The 19,235-nt window shown below is 37.6% G+C and overlaps 1 protein-coding gene across 4 annotated transcripts in view; it reads right to left on the bottom strand.

Annotated features, from left to right (window-relative positions):
* POU6F2 (POU class 6 homeobox 2) overlaps positions 1-19,235 on the bottom strand; it is a 315,974-nt gene that overhangs the window by 248,998 nt on the left and 47,741 nt on the right. For all 4 annotated transcript variants that reach the window (XM_418861.8, XM_040689262.2, XM_040689265.2 and 1 more), the window contains one exon: positions 13,489-13,660. In XM_418861.8, the coding sequence (XP_418861.3) occupies positions 13,489-13,660 (172 nt within the window). The remainder of the gene's footprint in view (positions 1-13,488; positions 13,661-19,235) is intronic.

Here is a 19,235-nt window from a genome sequence, read left to right as displayed (position 1 = left end):
AAGGTTTTTCATGAAGCCAAACGCACCTTCCTTCACAGCTCCTTCCTATCCGAGTTAATAAATTCCTGATTCAAAATTCAGAGCAGCTCCAGCCGATTCCCTCAGCAGTGGCTCCACTTTAAGAGGTGTTAAACAACCTCATTTCCTATTGCTTTCAATGGGAGATGCCTGGCCCACCGAGTTCTGGTCCATCTATGGTTTGTGTAGTGAAGCCAATTTCAAGCACAAGTAATACTGATAGCACTAACCAGTCTTTTTATTCTTGGTGCTTAAATCAAAGTCAGAAATGAGGAAAACAATTTTACTCCATTCCACCTGCACGTTTCCCTCCCTGTCAGCTCCTTGTATTCCTTGTTAGGAAAAAGAGCTGCATAATACCAAAACAAGAGGTGGTATGATCCAGATGACATGAATATAATACCTGCCACAAAAGAAATCCTCAGAAAAGTTTCATTCATGACATCCAACAGAGATGCCAAAAAAAGCTTGCTGAAGAACCGCTGTTATTTTCTTTCCTGGAAAGCAAGCAGCCTGTACAAGCAAACTGACTGCACATTTTAAACAGATTCAACATCCTTCTCAGGACTTTATTGAACATAACCAGTCCAAAAAAAAATATATATATATATATCTAAATTCTGCCCTCACTCATCTCTAGGGGACCTGCACTGAATATAGTTAAGACAGAAAATGTGAAAATAGACACAACTTTTGGCCCACCTGCTCCATTGAAGATTTTGAGTACAGCATGCCTAGACAGACAAAAAGAAAAAAAAAATTGTACCTCAAATAGAATTTTTAAAATTATGAAGTATTTTCCATATTTATTTCATCCTTTTTTAGTTCCAATTTTTGTGTATGTTTTAGAGTGCACTCATCAGGGTACTATGTGCATATAATTTAAAAATAAATATACACTGTGGGGGCCTGTTAAATTTTTACTGATGGGGTGCAGTATCAAAAAGTTTTAGAGACCACTGTTCTACAAGTTTTCTCATGTTTTATCTGAGAACCCTGTCACAACAAATTATTTTGATAAGATTAATGAAATTGCTTTTCAAATGCTGTCTTGAGTAATTAGTACTTCCATCATTAACCCAAGACCTATGAAAACAACAACCAGAAGAACTTCTCCCCCTGGGACTTCCCAAAATGCAGAACAACTGACTCCCAGTTAACTGATAAGTTACCGTGAATAGCACACTCAGAGCCATATCACAACTTTACAGAATGGGAAAGGGAAGGAAGAGGCTGGAGATGACACGTCAGGTGCTGTATGCTTACACTGCCCCAGCTCTGGCTTCCAGAAGAATGGTTCCACAAAAACTTCCCACGTGAATGGATTGAAATGGGCCATAAAATATCTGTGCAACAAATCAAAGATCTCATGTATTTTAAATAATATCACTTCTAAGTAACCATACATGTGTTGTACTATTTTAATCAGTACTCAGGTTTGCCTGTGTGTACTGTTACAATTATTACCTTCCTATTAGTTCTGACTTCATCCTCTTAAATCCTTACCCAAACAAAAGTTCAGAGTATGACATCATCAGCAAGGAAAATCCTAATGGGTCCAAGCAGGCCAAGCTTTCACCTCGGGAGCTCCTGAACATTCCACTTGAAAGGGGGAGAGGGGCTGGGAATACATTTTGTGGATACATTAAAGATGCATTAAAAGAATGCCACTTAGGATAGCTCACTGCTCAAATTATTTGCTAAATAATAGAGCATGTGTTGTTTTAAGCAAGCTTCATCTTTGCTTAATTAAAAAAAAAAAAAGATTTTTAATGCTTCAACAGTGTATTACTAAATAAACTGACAAAACATCTCGGAACTAACATAAACGTACAATTTTAATGCCTTCTAATCACACAAATCAGCACAAGATTTTTTGTACTTGTGTATGACCTTCTTCAAATTATCCCTCCATTTTGGCTGAATCAGAATAAGCGTGGGCTATTTGATAAAAAACACTAAGTGTGTGAAATGAGGGGCCCTCATCGCTTCTGCCAGACTCCTCTTGACAGAATGATGATAGAAGCATCACATCCCTGGGAGAGTAAATGCAAACTGACAAGAGATGAGCCTTTAGATGTTGAATATAATCTTGAATTGTGCTTGAAGTGTCTTATTATCTTGTCTTTTGATGTCTGCAGGGGTGGCTCATTGTTAGAAAAAGGAAAGCCCTTGCACATCTTTGCCATCTTTAAAAATTGTTTGGCCTTTAACAACTGCTTTTCCAACTAATGTCCATTTCTCCTGACAATAAATATGGCAGGTCGTCAGCAAGTGACAAACAATTTACTTTACATGCCAGGCTTTTATGGTTTTTGAGAGCTCATGTGGAAGCATATTTTAAAAAGCAGGAGGAAATTAGTATCATTACAAATGTTAAGATGGCTGCGTGTATACTTCCCTGTGTGGTTATTCATTACTGCTACATTCTGCAGGTCCCACTTTAAAGTCTTGTCTTTCCTGCGTTCAGATTGCTGTTAAAGTTCTTTATTTATCATTGACTAAAAATAGTCAATGAAAAATAAAGAGCAAGAAGCAATTTTCTACTGCTCTAAAAAAAGCACTATTATGGATACAGTACATGGCTAATGCATAATATCATATTTATTAATCATAACAAATCAATATCAGTAGTGATATGGCACAGTTTACCTGTACTGCAGACCCTCACAATCACATCACTGCTTTTTCCACCTTCAACAGCTCGACTTTTTTCTTTTTCTTTTTTTTTTTTTTTTCAAACTTAAAAGTTTAATGACGAATCAGATCAATATGATTCCTTAGCAACTAAATCACAGGCGCACTAGTTTTTCCTGTCACAGCACCAGTTTTGCGAAAGCAGTCAAGTTCTTTTTTCAGGTCTCCGTCACTCTGAGAATCCATAAGAATTCTCAAATGGATCATAAACTGTTACAGGGTTCAGGTTATTGTATCATTATAAAAACGTATTGATACACTACAGATGACAAGACATGCAGCTCTCCCGCTAGTCTATTACAACCATCTGAATACCACAAGAAATATCAGATATAAACAAAATAAAACAGTCAGCAGTAAGCTGTCTTTTAAAGAATCTTGGGTTTTTTTATATATATATTTTTTAAACTGTCTTAAGCTGTTTCAGAATACAGCAGTTATTCAAAGCCACAGAAAATACAAAACCAGAACAGACTGTCAAAAATAATAATTTAAAAAACAAAACGAAACAAAAACAACCAGAAGCCTGACCAGGGTCTGGAGATTTAATTTCTGTTTTTATTTATTTTTAATCACTGCAAGAAGGGGCCCGATTCTGCTCCTCCCCACAAGACGGATGCTTTGCTCTGAGTTCTCAGGTTGGTCACTGTCTACACCCTGCTGTGGTGCAGGAACGGCTCTGACTTGACCCACTGGTGGTGCAGAGTCACAAGCCACAGTCCCAGCAGACCCAAAGCTGCTCATCAATGAGGACATCTCATCTGAGGAAGCGTTCGTATCATTCGGTCCCTCTTTTATTCATGGCCTCATAAAAGCAAAGAGATGTGGGGGCTGGGGAGAGCAAGCAGCACCAACTGATTGAAAGATTTTTTTTTTTTTTGTCAGCAACTGTTATGAGAAGGCTCACCCTGCTGTAGCCATGCACTTAAAGTAAGACGACTGGGAAAGCAATGCATCAAATCACAGCCACAGAGCCACACAACAGTTCCCTTCACTCTCTTCATAAGAGAAAAATCAAATGATGTACCCAGATGCTTGTCTGGCTGAATAGCAACATTACATTTACTATGCTTATGAGAATAAAGTATAATCAATTAGGAAACAAAAGTGTAAGTAAATTAATTTTCTTTTTTTCCTTTTTTCTTTCCTCCAGTTATAAATTTCGCATTTCTGTTGGAGAGATTTGTGGCTCTCAGTCCCAAATATTTATGATATAAGGCAAGGAAGCATAAGAAAGGAGGAGAAATAGCAAGCCTATACATTTACAATCACCTTTGAGCTCGTATATATCTGTCCCATTGCTTATTTTTCTAATCATGTTTTTATTTCAGTAGTAATTACCATTTTTTGTGCATAATTATTTTTTACAGTCTAATTATGACAAACTGCACTACCAGTCTTCTGAACATTCCCTAAAAAACAAAACAAAACAAAAAACCTTCCTTGCTTATCTGACAGATTTATGTAGCTTTCAGCATTGGTAAAAAAAAAAATGGCTGCTGCCCAGAGCAGGTCAGATGTCAGCCCTTCAGGACTACTGTCCATTCTGCAATGCCAAACCAGCAGGCATGGAATGACAGAGACTTCATGATATCAACATCTATGTGTATGATGGAAGGGAAGACCATGGTAACCCAGGACTGGCTAAATAATTCCTCTTTTGGCAAAGATGAAGACATCACAAAGCGGTCACTCCTTCTTTTCCATACATTCAGCCGACATTAAGCTGGAACATGGGAGGATGCAGAGCCCTGTCTGAGTGCAATAGCTGCTGTCTGTGTTTTGGCACAGGAGTATTAATGTAACAAACACCCCAATGCATCCCAAAACCTTCCTGAAAGAGCGCCAATGGGTGCTCACCTGAGACCTCTCAAAATCTAGCCTCATGTTTATTCAAATTGCTGAGCAAACATGACATCTTCACACCATGCGAGTTAATCCCAATTATATGCAAAAGAAAATATAAAAACTGTTCCATGTTGTATTTGCTCAAAAGATTAGAATGAATTCAAATGATCTTTCTTCCTCTCCAGTTAATACCATGCTACCTCAATAAATAATTACACATTCTTAATAGCATAATATATTAAAGTATGCCTTAAACTATATTTACTGAAGAACAGTTCTGGCTTCTTGATTAAACAAGGGTTTTAGATCAGCCTCAAGTAACAAATCTTACCCCAAAGAATAAGCTTCAAGCAAAGCACGGAAACCTAAAGAACCTAGAACTCAGCAGCAGAGAAGCAAAATACTCGAATAGACCTTACTGACACCTTCCTGGGCATGGCTATGTGCACCATGCATGTGTATGCATGCATGCACAAACAAGTGCAAAAGGAGAGGGGAAGAGTTGCAAAATTGAGTGGTAAGAAAGGAAAGAAGGCATTTTTGTTTCTACTGAACCTCTATAAGACTTGGTATAGGTAGTGAGATTCTGTGTCCACTGCAGTCTCCTAAAGGACTTCCATTATTCTTCTGCTGGAACAGAACCGAGTGCTAATAATTCATTATTCGACAACTGAAAAGCAAGACTTAAACAAGTGGGTCTAGGTGATACTGGATAATGAGCTAGAAAATTAAAAAGACTTCACAGAATCACTAATGGTCAAACATCACCTGAACAGGAACACACGGAACTATCTCTAAAAGTCAGTATTAAAGCACTTCAGAAAACACCACAACAGTTTTCAAAGAACTAATATAATCATAAATTGCTGTAGTTTCTCACGGGAAGATCTTCTCATTTGTTTAACGCTCACATCTTCAGAGTAACATAAAATTGCTTTAGAACTGACTCATATATAGCAATAAAATAATTTACACCTTATTCCAGCTACGTTGATAATTTTATTATTTAATCCCTTTTTTTTTTTTTCTTTCTTTCTTGAAAACCTTTGTCACCACTTTCAGGTAGCGTGACCAGGGTTTTTTGTTTGTTTGTTTTACTTTCTGACATTAAAACAATGATTTACCTTTCTTTTCAGAAAGGACACCTGATAAAAATAACACACTCTCCCAACAACTCTGTCTGTATATTCTGAAATAAAAACAGAAAAATCCAAATTATCATCAGGAATAGCCAAGCAGTAGCTTAGTGTTAACCATGTTTTAGAGAGTTGCTGGGGTATGGTTTGAGTATCGATTTGGTAAATGTAGATATCCGTGGAATATCTACAGAATGAACCCAATTTCAGTCTCTCTGAAAACAGCAAGTTTTATTTAGCCAGACAGACTGAGGTACTATTCTTCTCTAGATGACCTCTGCTTTCAAAGTAAAAGGGCTCAGACCTGCTTTCGAGAGCATCAAAGCAATATCAAAACATAAAGCAGGACATGTCACAATACAAATCTCCTTTTGTTTCATACCAATATTGATTTTGATTCTTACACAGGGAAGAAAAATAAAGACTTTACATGAACAAACATCAAACCATTTCCATCACAAAATAAATTGCAGTTGAAACTCACAAATTATGACACCTTTAATTTTATTCTGCTTTTGCCCCTCTTCATCATTAATTTTCTGATTTAGTTGTCATTTTTATGTAGCTTCTGTCACCAAGCCCATCAGAAACGATTTCTGTAACCAGCAAAATGTTATTTTGATAGTGCTAATAGTAGAACTAGTACTAACGGTAATTGTACTATAAGTCAGAAGTAAACCATTAGTAGGAAAAAAAAAGAAAAAAAGAGAGTATACCAAATACACTGCTACATCACATTAGAAAAAGCCATAATGCTGATCTTCCCATCCTCTGACCATCTCTCTCCCCAGAAAGGAACAACAGGTGATGGATGTAACGGAAAGAAACAGCTTTGCAACGAAAAAGAAATAAAACAAAGAACCCACAAGTATCAGAAAGAACAAAACCTAGGAAAACAACACAACAAGGAAAACCAAGTGCTACATAGGATATTAAAGAGAAAAATGATCCATGGGAGAATGGCAACTGTTACTATGAGCTTCCTACAGCTACCTCTGCCTTTGGATATTTTTAAAAAATTTATTAACCTGACAGCAGGAAACTTTATACAGCTTGCCCCCTGACAGTGTGCCAGCTTGGTATAAGCACTTGCTATCTCTTTGTTTAGCATAAGGAAATCAAGAGAGGTGTTAAGTGGTGCCATGTGCACATTTGGGCAAATACACTTTCTTCTCTGTCTGCCTCTCTTGCATATTTCCAAAAGAACTTGCTGCATCGCATGTAGTCCAATAGTAACATCCAATTCTCTATCCTTCTCTATTTTTTATTTTTATTTTTTGCATTTCCTTCCTTTTTAATGTGCAAGTGTCTGATCTATTATTAATCTCAAAACACAAACCTGCAAGGATCTCAATCAAAGAAAGTAACAGTTCTTTCACAAATTACCTGTTTACTGCCTGGTAGCCAGCATGCTCCCCTTTGAAACCACCAGCCATTTATGTTGCTTTTAAACAAGTTTGTTTGTTGATGTTATTTTTATAGCTTCAAAGACGGGAAGAAAGATTAACTAATTAAAAATGAACTATTTGTCATTCAGTCATACAAATAGCATACTCAGATTTCATTTTTTCTCCTTACCTCACTAATGCTAGTTATTCTGTATATAAATGCAGATAATAAGACTTCAAGCCTCATTTAAGAAATGCATAATGTACACTTAGCACAAAAAGAAAAAATAGAAAAGAAGTAATTAGAAATTCATGAGAAATAAAAAAATTGTCTAAAGAAAGACATTACTTTCTCCACACTCAAAATACTTGTGTGTTTTGGCTTTTTAAAATGTTTTGTTCATTTTTTTGTTGTTGTTTTCAGATAGGTTCCCTTTGTCACAGTTGAGATGCAGTAATGGCTGGTTTATTTCCATAAAAGCAAGGGAATTTACAAGTAACATTTCCTCTTTGTTGGCCCAATTTTGCTTACACTGATCAGTAAAGGGAGCAGGAGCCCAGCCTCTCCTTGTCTCAGTATGTCCGTATCAGCAGCAGCAGCACATGGGCACAGCAGGAGCCCTGAGCCAGTGATGGATTTTGCATCTTGCCACCACATCTTACTTTGTGTTTCAATAACCACAACATCTTCTTAGACTCTAATGGGCATCTGCTGCCTGCTCACCAGTGCATTCTCTCCTTCAACTTTGGTGAGAACTACACCAAGAAGTCAGAGGAGTATTTCAAGCCCCTACCTGTTCACAAACTTCTATTTTTAAATATTGATATCAAACATATCCTTCAGAAATTACACAATCTATCCCATCATCAAATTTCTAGATTCGTTGAAAACTCACAAGCCTGTATTGTGAGCTGATATTCTAAACTTGTCAACCCTTAACACTCCCCATTGGCACCACCCTTGGAATGAAAGTGTTCCTAATTCAAAGATTACATGCTTTAATGAAAGTATCCCACATTCAGGCACTAGCAGGATTGGTACCAGGGCCCTTTATGATTGTATGGGTAACCAATAATACCTCACACCATAGCATCCACAATGTGGAAATTACTGTGGATCTGCTGAATAAAACTATGTGAAGAGAAAGGAGTCTTTTTATGTAAATTGAACATATCTCAAATGCTTGCTGTGCCTACAAGAAAGCCTTAGTTTTTAATATTGAAACAACCCGGGCTTTAAACTTCCCTTGAACAGAAATACACACTAGAGCCTTAAAATGCAGTGAGAGTAACGAACACACTGCTTGCTTACCCTGAATTTACCAAATCTCATCAAAACATTTCTGATGGGCCGACACCTTGTAGGCACTTAAAATACCAGTGTATAACCAAAACACAGAGAATCATCCTTAAATACAGTGATGAAAGGACAGCTCCTTATTCGTAGGCCTTCCTCCACAGGTGAGCCGTGCTGCTAATGACAGTGAGGCAAGCTTCTCAGAGCAGCCTGGCAGTGACCCCTGCTCTGACCCACCAAGGCATTGTCTCCAGAGGTGAAAAGCAATATAACCCTCACCCTCTGTAACCGAAATAAAGCCAGCATCATAAATTCTAATTGAGGCAATTCTCTTTTCAAAATGATATTGGATAGCGTATGTTTCCTTAAAGAGCAATATGAGAGACCTGCTAGCAGAGCACCATGAACTAGAAAGAACTTCTGCCCTGTTCTGCTGCAGCATGCATGTGTATGCTTCTGTGGGAAGACGCTCTCAGGTCTGAGTGGTGGTAACGGTTCTGGGAAGGAAAACAAAATACCAAAGCCAGCTCAGGGTTTTGAAAACAAACCCTTGTTTACAGAAACGAGCGCAGATTCCTTTAACTCGCAGAGCCTGCTCGCCATTTCAAATGTACACAGCATTATGAAAAAGCAGAAAGCTGGTACAGAACCACAGCCTTCGGTTCCAGCACAGAAAGCCTAAGATATAATTTCACAAATCCTTACCAGCACAAAAAAAAAAAAGGTAAGTAAGCATTTTTTTTTCCTCTCTCTCTCTTTTTTTTTTTTTTTTTCTGCTGTCCTGCAATCCATAAGAAGGAAACATTTCTGCTCCACAAACATTGGCTGGGTCTTGCACTCAATAAATTACCTACTTTTTTTTTCTTTTTTTCTTTTTTTTTTTTTTTAATTTGTAAGCTCTATGCATAGAACTATATATAAAAACAAAGAACAAAATCTTCTTATAATTTAGTAAAATTATCTTAGCCAACATCTAACTTTGTCCCAAATTACCTTTGATTAAGGATTCATTGATGATCTGATCCAACACTAAAAAAGCCAACCTCAGCCCACAGGTGATTCTCAAGCTTGGACACATTTCCTGGGATTTTTACTGCACAGGGAATTTCATGCACAACATAAGCCCAGTGTCTACAACTGCTTTTGAATCTCAACGGTTATGATATTACACAGCTAAACATTGTTTTGTTCTTGATATTTTCTAGACCAATACTTGATAACTTATTTTAAACTCCTTTAAAGTAAAAAACCACCTAATTTAGTACCAAATCCTGATGTCTTTATTCAAGCAAAGCTAATACTTAACATTAGAAAAAAGCTTTTTCTAATGAAAACTGGGAAATGAGGCCTGTGTGGCTATTTTGAAGCATACTCCGGAGTAAAACAAGCTGATCTGAAAATGACACTGCCAGGAACGTCAGCCAATCAACCTTCAATTCTGTTGAATTGAATTCTTGCTTAATTACTTAACATGACTAAAATGGAAGATACTGCTTCACAAATATTTTAAACAATAAATAACAACCACAAGATCTCTTATTAAGCAGTTTTGCCTCTTGCTGCTCAGCAAAAGTGGGATTTCTTGGAACTGCAACTCTAAACCTGCACAAACTCCAGACTTCAAAAGGCTACTTCTAAGCTTACATATCTCAACATATAGAGGTTTCACATTATTTTGCACTTCAGAAAGCATTTCTCACTGTGTTTAACTGTCTTCTTGTTTCACATTATTCCAGTATTGGAAGTTTTTTGCATACAGGTACTAAGATGTGAAAAAGCCCACTGACAAAAAAGCACAAGGTAAGCATTACAGCTAAAACCACTCCAGCTACAGGGCAGCCATTTCTTCTGGAAGTAAAACCAAACAAAAACACCACAACAGAAAGAAAAGCAGGCAAACTGGCAGCAAGCACAACCATACTAATCCCAGCTGCTCCCGCCACCACTCACAAGTAACACTGCAGCACAGTGACTAAGTGCCCCATTCCCAGGCACCCGCACAGCTTCAGGTGGGATCTACTTCAAACTGCCAAAAATTTGTCCCAGCTGGTGCTGCTATCTGAGAGCTGCAGCATGCACCTCATCATCAGTACCAGAGCACCCACAAGAGAAACCAAAGTTTAGTGCATATCTTTCCTAGTCAACCATAAGCATAATTCATAGCCCTGCCCTCTTCTCACCTGGGGCAGGGACTGAGGTGTTAAAGAGCTATGTGCTCTTTTTGGGCTATGTGCTACCAAAACAAAAAAAAATGAATATCCACTGTTTCTGTGGTATGCAGTGAAATACTGAAACAATGAAGTGTAAGATAAAAGACGTGGATTTTAGGAAAAGATACAGGTGAGCACAGTGAGTCTCTGCAGAAATAAACCCATCTGTCACAAGAAGGCTAAGCAGAATCTATCCAATGAGAAAAAATAAAGCTCTTTGCACCTAATCATTCAATTCTGTTCATCTGTATGAAAATAAGACTCATGAAATATTGCTAACGTGGACAGAACATAAGACACAGAACTGCTGGTCATTCACTTCCACTAAATCAGTGCATGATATTCACCATTTTCTCAAGAAATGTGAAAGAGACAGTGTAGGAAAACTTCGTTCTCTTATGGACCCATCTCCTCTCTATGACTTTCTAAAATGCTTCTCCCGCTCTTGCTTAATAGATTTGGACAAATTTTCACACAGAATTTATTACATGCTATATTATATAAAGGAAATTCTTTTCTTTCATCGCATAGAAGAAAGAGGAAGAAAATGATAATCTCTATGCCATCATATGTCAAACACATCCACAAATAACGTAATTTCAGAGACTGAAAATAAAGCCCCAAAGTATGCATTCCTAACATGCTATTCATAGCATTAAACAAAGAGAAACATATAGAATAATCCTCCATATGCAAGTATCAAAGCTTTAAATAAAGGTAAAATTTAAATATTTACTGCAAATGTATCTTAAAGGAACACATCCAGGACATAAAGGCTAAGTATCTATTTTGAATAAATTTGCTTCATTTCATCCTTCAGTTTATCAAAATAGCCCCATTTTTCTTTCCTATCTGTTCTCAAAGTTACTAAAATTAACTGGTATGAGCTGCTACTACAACATCTGTAGCATCTGTTGTAATTGTCACAGAACACAGATAAGCAGTACATAAGTTCGTTCTGAGGCAGCTGAACTATCTCACCTACTTTTCTTTTTTAACTTAGGAACATCTTTTTAGCAGTATATATACCAGGCTGGCAAACACTCTTGCTGAAACAAACAGCACAGTATACTAATTTGTAGTTTTTCCAACACTGTTTTAGGTACACAGATCACATTTACAATTCAGGAGATCAGATACTGTTGCACATCGTTCCTATAATCCCACACGGCAACTCTAATGAAAGTATGAGTGTATATTTCATTACCACTGTTGAGTACCCAAATGACAATGGCTCAAAAAACAGCCCGCCTTTTATCACAAGAATCGCCTGGTCTAAAAGCAGACATTTCAGTACTCTCACATTAAAAGTCCATTTTTCTTTTTTATATACCTTGCTATATTTAACAGATGCACCCTACTCATTTGGTCAGATAAGATATATAAACACAGTAGAAGATACTTATACCAATATATATGCAAGTAACAACCTCCTGTATTTTAGACAACAGAATTACTTCCTGGATGAAATGAACTAAAACAATTGTTACGTGGTGCATGAATATACAAACTGATAACAGAAATTATGTTTTCCATGGAAACAAAGATTACTAAGGGGGTACTTAAAAATGGATGTGATATTCAGTAATGGTCATTACTGCAATTGAGAAATTAAATTTCAGGTTTATTGTTCTTATTTTCCCTTACTTGCAGCAAAGTTACTGAGTAAAACATTTTTGTGCTATTTCTTTTAGTCAGGGATGAGGAATATTTTTAAAGAAAGTCACATGTATTCTTTTATTTATAAAATGTTGCAGCTGTAACCGTAGCTGGAATACTGACATGTGAACACCACTACAGATTTTCCTACGGATTATGAAATCAAAACTTGAATCTTAGAAAATGGGCTCTCTCTGTGCCTGAAAGCTGCATTCTCATTAAGCAACATCTTTCTCCCTTCAACTTCTACGTATAGGATCATGGAAAAAGTAAGGAAATGCTCTGCTTCTATTAAGGTTTCTCTTAAGTCACAAATGGAAGTAATTAAAAGGAACTCCTCCAAGGGAGCAGTCACACTAAACCCAAAATGTCACTATGTACCGTGGAGTACTGCTCCAGCTCAGACATCTATCAACATCTATCACTCAAGCACGCACCTCAACAACTCTGCTCCCTTTTCTGATTAGAGATCAGAGTTGCCTGAGTTGACTTACAGGGTGTCATCCGTTTGAATGACAGATGTCTGTGTTGGAGTGCCACTCTTACTGCTTTTGTTTTGATGAGGAAAGGTTATGCTTTCATCTGGCATAATTTAGGCTATTTAAAAATTAAATAGCTTTTCTTTTTTTTTTTTCCTGGCACATGTTTTAGAAGAAATATTTTATTTCTAATTTAAATTTTAAAAACATCAGCTCCACGTGCACTACACTTGGCAGCCTTTGTTTACTCAGTATAGAGTGTCTGTGATGGGACTGTCTCAGCTCTCCTCGTGCTGCTTTATCTTTACAATTTAAAATGGTAGCTCCTCAGTTTAGTCCGGTCACAGAAAGGTCTGATAGCATATCAGGCACTCGCATCAGCACTTAACGCCATAAATGTTAACGAACTACCCCAGGAAAAAGGATTCCCCTTCCATTTTTTACATTAGAGACCTTGGAGCCGAATAAGAACATAAAATGAGTGCAACTTGCATAAAATAAGTTCATTGTTGACAAAAGTTTCCAAGACGTGACACCGTCACTGCGGTAGCCAGGCGCAATGCAAGCAGAGGGCTGATTGCCTGCATGCTCCGAGCTACTCCTTGGTACTTATGAGAGAACTGAGTGAACAAAAAAAAAAAAAAAAAGAAAAAAAGAAAGAAAGAAAGAAAGAAAAAAAAAAATAAAGAACGGGGGGGGAGATTGCTCTTCCGGACAACATGGTAGCAGTGAAATGAAATACCTAGACAGACTTACCGAAGAGCTTGCTGGGAGTGTCCTCGCTGTCATTTGATTCCACAGGCGCAAGCAGGGGCTCATTCAGCTCGTTGTCTGAAGTAGCTGCCTTGTCCTCACCTCTCAACTCTGCATTCATTTCACTCCGCAGTGACAGCAAGGGCTTACTGACTTGTCCAGCTATCATTGGATCCTAGGATGGGGGAAAAAAAGAGTGAGGGAAAAAAAAAGTGGCAGCTTTGGTGTGTGTATAGTCTCTCTTCCACTCCCTCTCCCTCACACACACACATACACTCTCTCTCTCTCTCTCTCTCTCTTATCTCTGGCTGCTCCTGCTGTTATTGCTGGCTGCAGTCAAGTGAAGAGCTATTACAGATCCAATGAGTTTTCCATTACTCCCCACCCTATTAAAGCTCAACTAGCATGTGAGAGATTCAGGATGCTTTGGAGAAAAACTTCTATGAAAGCAACATAACCAACACAGCTTTAATTGTGGGATGTGCTTTTTGTGTGTGTATGTTTTTACACCTCGCTCTGTCCTTAACATAGTAAGAAACGAAATTCCTGTATGCTCCAACGGCACTGAAGAGGAGCGCCCTGCGAGCACTCCCCGGTGATTTAAAGAGGCATCCTCCGCCGTGCAACATTAACAAATTCAAACACAGACCATCTCTCTGCCAGTGTTTCTATGAAAATACACAGCAACAAATAGCCACTTCAGCACGCACACTCAACAGAGACACAGATTTCTTCCAACTGTTCTCGCCTCTGGGATGCTATGCCTCAGAAGTCTATAAGCACACACAAACACATTTTTGTTTTTAAAATTAAAAATACATCAACATATATATATATATTTTTAAAAGATAAAATGAGGGGAGATACTTACACAAACAGTTTGCAATTATTGTCGTGCTTGGGACGTTATAGCCCCATAAAACCTTACATCTATGTATTTAAATTGTTTCCTGACGAATTGGATCTGTTTTATCTTCTGCTCACTGAGGACATTTGGGGTCAGGCATTATTTCCGAGCACACCCTATTATCCTGTTTGCAAACTAACAGGTATAATACCATGACAGCAGGGAAACCAGAGTCAAAAAACTGAAAAAAAAGAAAGGAACAAGTGACCTTGTTGCGCTCCCTGGCAGCTATTTATTGCAAAGTTCATGCCTAAATGGTTCTTATGCAGAGAACAGGTGACCAGCGAGCAAGTAGGTTGGTTAGCATGTTCCCTCTGTCCCGTCATCACATTGGTCGATGTTTGCCTATGGGTTTTTTAATGTATTCATGTCTGAAAAGTGAATTTGATATGACACATGATAATCTATGAAAATGTTAATCAATACAAATAGTTTAAGCTGTCATCAAATGCACTTCTTTAGTCAATACTCATATCGCTGAAAACAATGTCACTGTCACTAGGGCTTAATTTGCACAGCACTTAAATATTGGACTCTGTGCATCAATGCACTCCTCTTCAAATACTGTAGGTAAACACATTTTCTCCCTATTTAAGGCTGAAGCACTCAGCACACATTTAGCTGAGCCGAATCCTCCCTTTTGAATACCTTGATAGGTCCACTGGAGGGCAAAATTAATACTTAATTGAATCTCACAGTCATCAAAATAATCAATACTTTTTTATTATTTATTCTTTACAGTCTGTTGACTGTTTCAAACCTCTGAGGGAATGGTGGAAAGGATTCATGGCTTTGAAACACTGTCATTTAACAAGGTAATTTTCAGTGGGGCATTAGGGGTTGTGAAACATATAATAAAACAAAAATGGTGGCTTATAATAGGAAGAAAGAAAAGAATTATATTTCTGCCATCTAACAAAACAGGATAAATAAAAAAGCAAGTGCAGGGAGAAGGAGAAAGGAGGGGGGAGAGGGAGAGAAAGACTGGCTTTTGAAGGGTTTTATCATATCAAGAGCAGAGCTGAGCTTTCATAATGCTGACATTTCTCATCCTGACAATCCTAAACAAGTGGAAAGGATGAGATCGCAGATATCATCTTTCATCACATTCCCCAGCTTAAGAACCAACATGACAGCTTCTCTCCCCTTTACACTGTTAATTACTAAATAAAATACTGCTCTCTGTCAGCATTAGATTATTGCAGATAGCAACCACAAACATTACTCCATTGTTTTGTTTTGCTATTTTTTTTTTTAAACCAATGATACCTACCTTGAACTCTTCAGAAAATAAATTGGGCTTGTGTCTACATATTGTAAATATATGAAACATAATCAATTTAATCAATGCGGTCAATCCATGTTATTGTCAGGCTAAATTGCTGGTGATTTATTAACATTTCATTTACTGTATTTATTAGCCAGCAACATTCTGAACATTTCTTAGATGATTCTGGGGAGGAAAGAGGAGTTAACGGATTTCTTTTACAAATGCTATAAAAGCCTCTCTGCCTGCTTTCCCTCATATTCATAGTAAATTATGGACGAAGTCATTTAATGAAGTGAGGGTTTTTGTTGTGTATGTGTGTGTGTGTGTGTTGTTTTCATATGCTATATAATGCATTTTTGCAGATTTTCTAGCTAAAGGTCACTGTGAACACAGTATTGTTCAAAGTTGGGGCTGATGCCCTTGGTTCCAGTTATCCAAAATGAACAGCAAGTATGGTTCCATGGCAAATGTGAATCAGGAGAAAATTTCACCCCTATCATTAAAGTACACTGGGGAGGGAACTATTCCCATTCACAAACTTACACTGCTAATCTGAAGATTAACAGCAATTTAATGGAGGATGCTGCATCAGTAGGACTCAAGATTAAATTCTTAGCTGCCAAATTTTGAAGTTGAATATGTGAAAAATGGGAGGAAGAGTAACACAGGAAATATGACAGCACTGGGAGAAATTTCACCCCTTAGATATTAGTGAATTTCCAGCAATAGGGCTGGGATTTTACCTCTTATGTACATCAACAGTTTGACTTCATCTGGAATACTTTGCTCATTTATGGTTAGAAATGAGCTAAGAAAGCTAAGAAAGATACATCAGAAAGATATGCAGTAAGAATGATAAAAAGATTGAAAGGATTGGGAACATCTGTCTGACAAAAGTGGGTAAGAACGAGTATGATCAAAGTATACAAAAAAACAAACAGTGCTGAGAAAACGTAGATTGGGAACTATTCACCCCATCTCATCTGATAAGAAAAAAGAGGCCTCCATCCAAATGGACAAGTCAGAATAATCTAAAGCCTTGGAACTCACTGCTGCAGGATATTCCTGAGACCTGCACCACAAGCTTGACAGTCTCCTAACAGTGAATTTAAAGCGGCTTTACAGACGCAGAACAAAGTACAGCAAAAACTGGTGTGTGAACTGCTGCCCCAACTCAGACTGTAGCAGTGCCTGTAGTTAACTGCCAGAGTAGCTCCATTTCAGATGGGAAATGACTGACAACTTCCTCCGTAAGCAGACAGATTGCATATTCTCTAAATTTCTAGTTACATGAAGGCTAAATAAATCATTAATATGATGGGTTCAGAGAAAGTGTTTCCTTCAAAAACATGCTTGGGCATTTTTTAGTCCAGGTTCTCTCAGGGCCTTCGGAAGAAGAAGCTGTTGCTACACATCTGTCAGAGTAGCCAGCTACAGGCCCAGCACTTTCCTCTCCTCCTTGAAGTAGATGAGCCAAGGCCAAGAATCACGTGTTTTTTTTGTGGGTTTTGGTTTTTTTTTTTTTTTTTTTTTTTTTTTTTGCATATAATCCCATCAGAATCTGCTCTCACCCCTGCTGGGATGTCTGTGGATTAGACATTTTGTGAAAAAGATCAGGTTGTACGTCACAGTGCAACACAGTAACTTCTATTAATCAACATCCATGCAAAAGTTTTAGCTTTTCATACACAAAATTAGGAGTTTAAGAATGTATAAAAGCCAGCAAGATGAACTTTGTGAAAAGGGTTTATCTGCTTTAAGCTGAAAGCAAGTGTACATAAAAGGGATATATTTTAGATGGCATTAAAACGATAAGAGCAAAGTTCTTGTTCTAGGAAAACTAAGGAATTACAATCCCCCTACTCAAAATACATCCGTAAACACCACATGTGTAGTGACAAATTTTACATGGATCTCTTGCAGGCACTCATATAACTTGTCATCCATTTCTTGTCCATCTCACACTGCTATTACCAGGCTTTCCTGTTTTCCATGAGCTTCTGCTGACAGCTCTGTGCAGCACGGGGTCTTCCCTGCTGCGTCTCTCCCTAAAGGGCAGTTTGCACCTGCTGGAATTCAGCTGCTGCACCTCTGCTCAGCTCTCCCTCTCCCAGGCTTCACCAAGCTGGCGGGCTTCATTTCCCAGGAAAAATCAGAAGGATTTCCAAATGTGAATTGCAGCTCTGGTCACCCAGCCTATTGTAAAAACCCAAACCTTTACTTTCCTCATCTTTGCAGCACCATACAAAGTGCAGAGAACATTTAGCAGTGTGTTAAAAGCTTTGTCTCTGCACTTCAAGGGTAACGGTACAGTTTCTAAGCAAAACTATTTAGTAATCAAAGACAGCTTTTACAGGAAACTATATGGTTTTGTGTGAAACATGCCCTAGGCAGAGATCTAAAAACGGGTCTACAAACTACTTTTATCCTTAACGCAGGATTTGTGTGATGATGGGCTTTATAAAGACTCTGTGCACTGCTTTAGCCATTGGGCTAAATTTTGTAGTTGCTGCACCACAAACATTGCCGGTTTAAATTTAATTATGTTTTTTATTTTAATAAAAAAGAGAAAGAAAGATCCTTTGTTTTGCTTCCTTTTATTTCACCCTTAGTTTGAAATTACTTTATTTCTCTGGCTTAAACATATTTTAATTTTCTGACATCTACCCCAACCCCAATTAAATGAAATAAAACTTATCATCCTCTAGGATTCCAATCATGCACAGAATTCTGTTAAGGACATATAGACGCTGTATGTTGGAACAATCACTCAAATTATATTATCAGTAAAGAGAAGTAGTATATACATTATTCAGACATTCTAATGACTACACTGAAAAGTTTAAAATTTGTTTTTTTTTTTAATCGAGACAGACTACCATCATAACCTTGGGTAAAGCTGTTTCAAGGCATAATTTAAAGCTTTAGAGTGAGGAATATGGTTAAAATCTCTACTAGGAAATGATTGGTTTTATTTGTGTCAAATGCTAGTGAGATTTAGGATTGCGTTCTGCCTTGGTCCTCTTAGGACCTAGTCCTTCTTTGTTTGTCTTATTGCTTCAAGGGGCATTCAAATTTTTTCATCAACAAGGATTTCTAGTGGGCAACTTTGATTCTTTCATCTTTAAACACTGTTTTATCTACTGCCGCTGGTGTGCCAATATTTCCGTCCCAATCTGTAGATAGTGTGGTTTATGCAACCTATTTTGAATCAGAATTCAAAGCCCCCTGCCAGCCTCTGACCATTGCTACCTGCTGACTGTCATTTCTCCAGAAAAGTTAGAGAAAATGTTCTCCTTGTCTTCCCAGCCATCTGCACCACTATCCTTAAGTGGATGTTTCTATAATGAAAATAAACAAGACTGCTGATATGTGATCATTGATCTCCCTTCACTGATTTGATCGTGTACTTGTACTTACTGCATTACATATTTACTTATATTACCTATATTACTCATATTCAACTTACTAAAATGTTCAGTATTGCCTGTCCTTCCTCTTACAGCAAGAAGCTAATACATTCCCAGCTCTTCTCACTCGATATAAATATTATCACAAGAAACAGTCTCCACT

Source organism: Gallus gallus, chromosome 2 (genome assembly GCF_016699485.2).
Source record: "Gallus gallus isolate bGalGal1 chromosome 2, bGalGal1.mat.broiler.GRCg7b, whole genome shotgun sequence".
In the NCBI taxonomy this organism is placed as follows: domain Eukaryota; kingdom Metazoa; phylum Chordata; class Aves; order Galliformes; family Phasianidae; genus Gallus; species Gallus gallus.
Note: the sequence above shows the minus strand (reverse complement) of the source record. Positions and strands in the feature narration are given on the sequence as shown.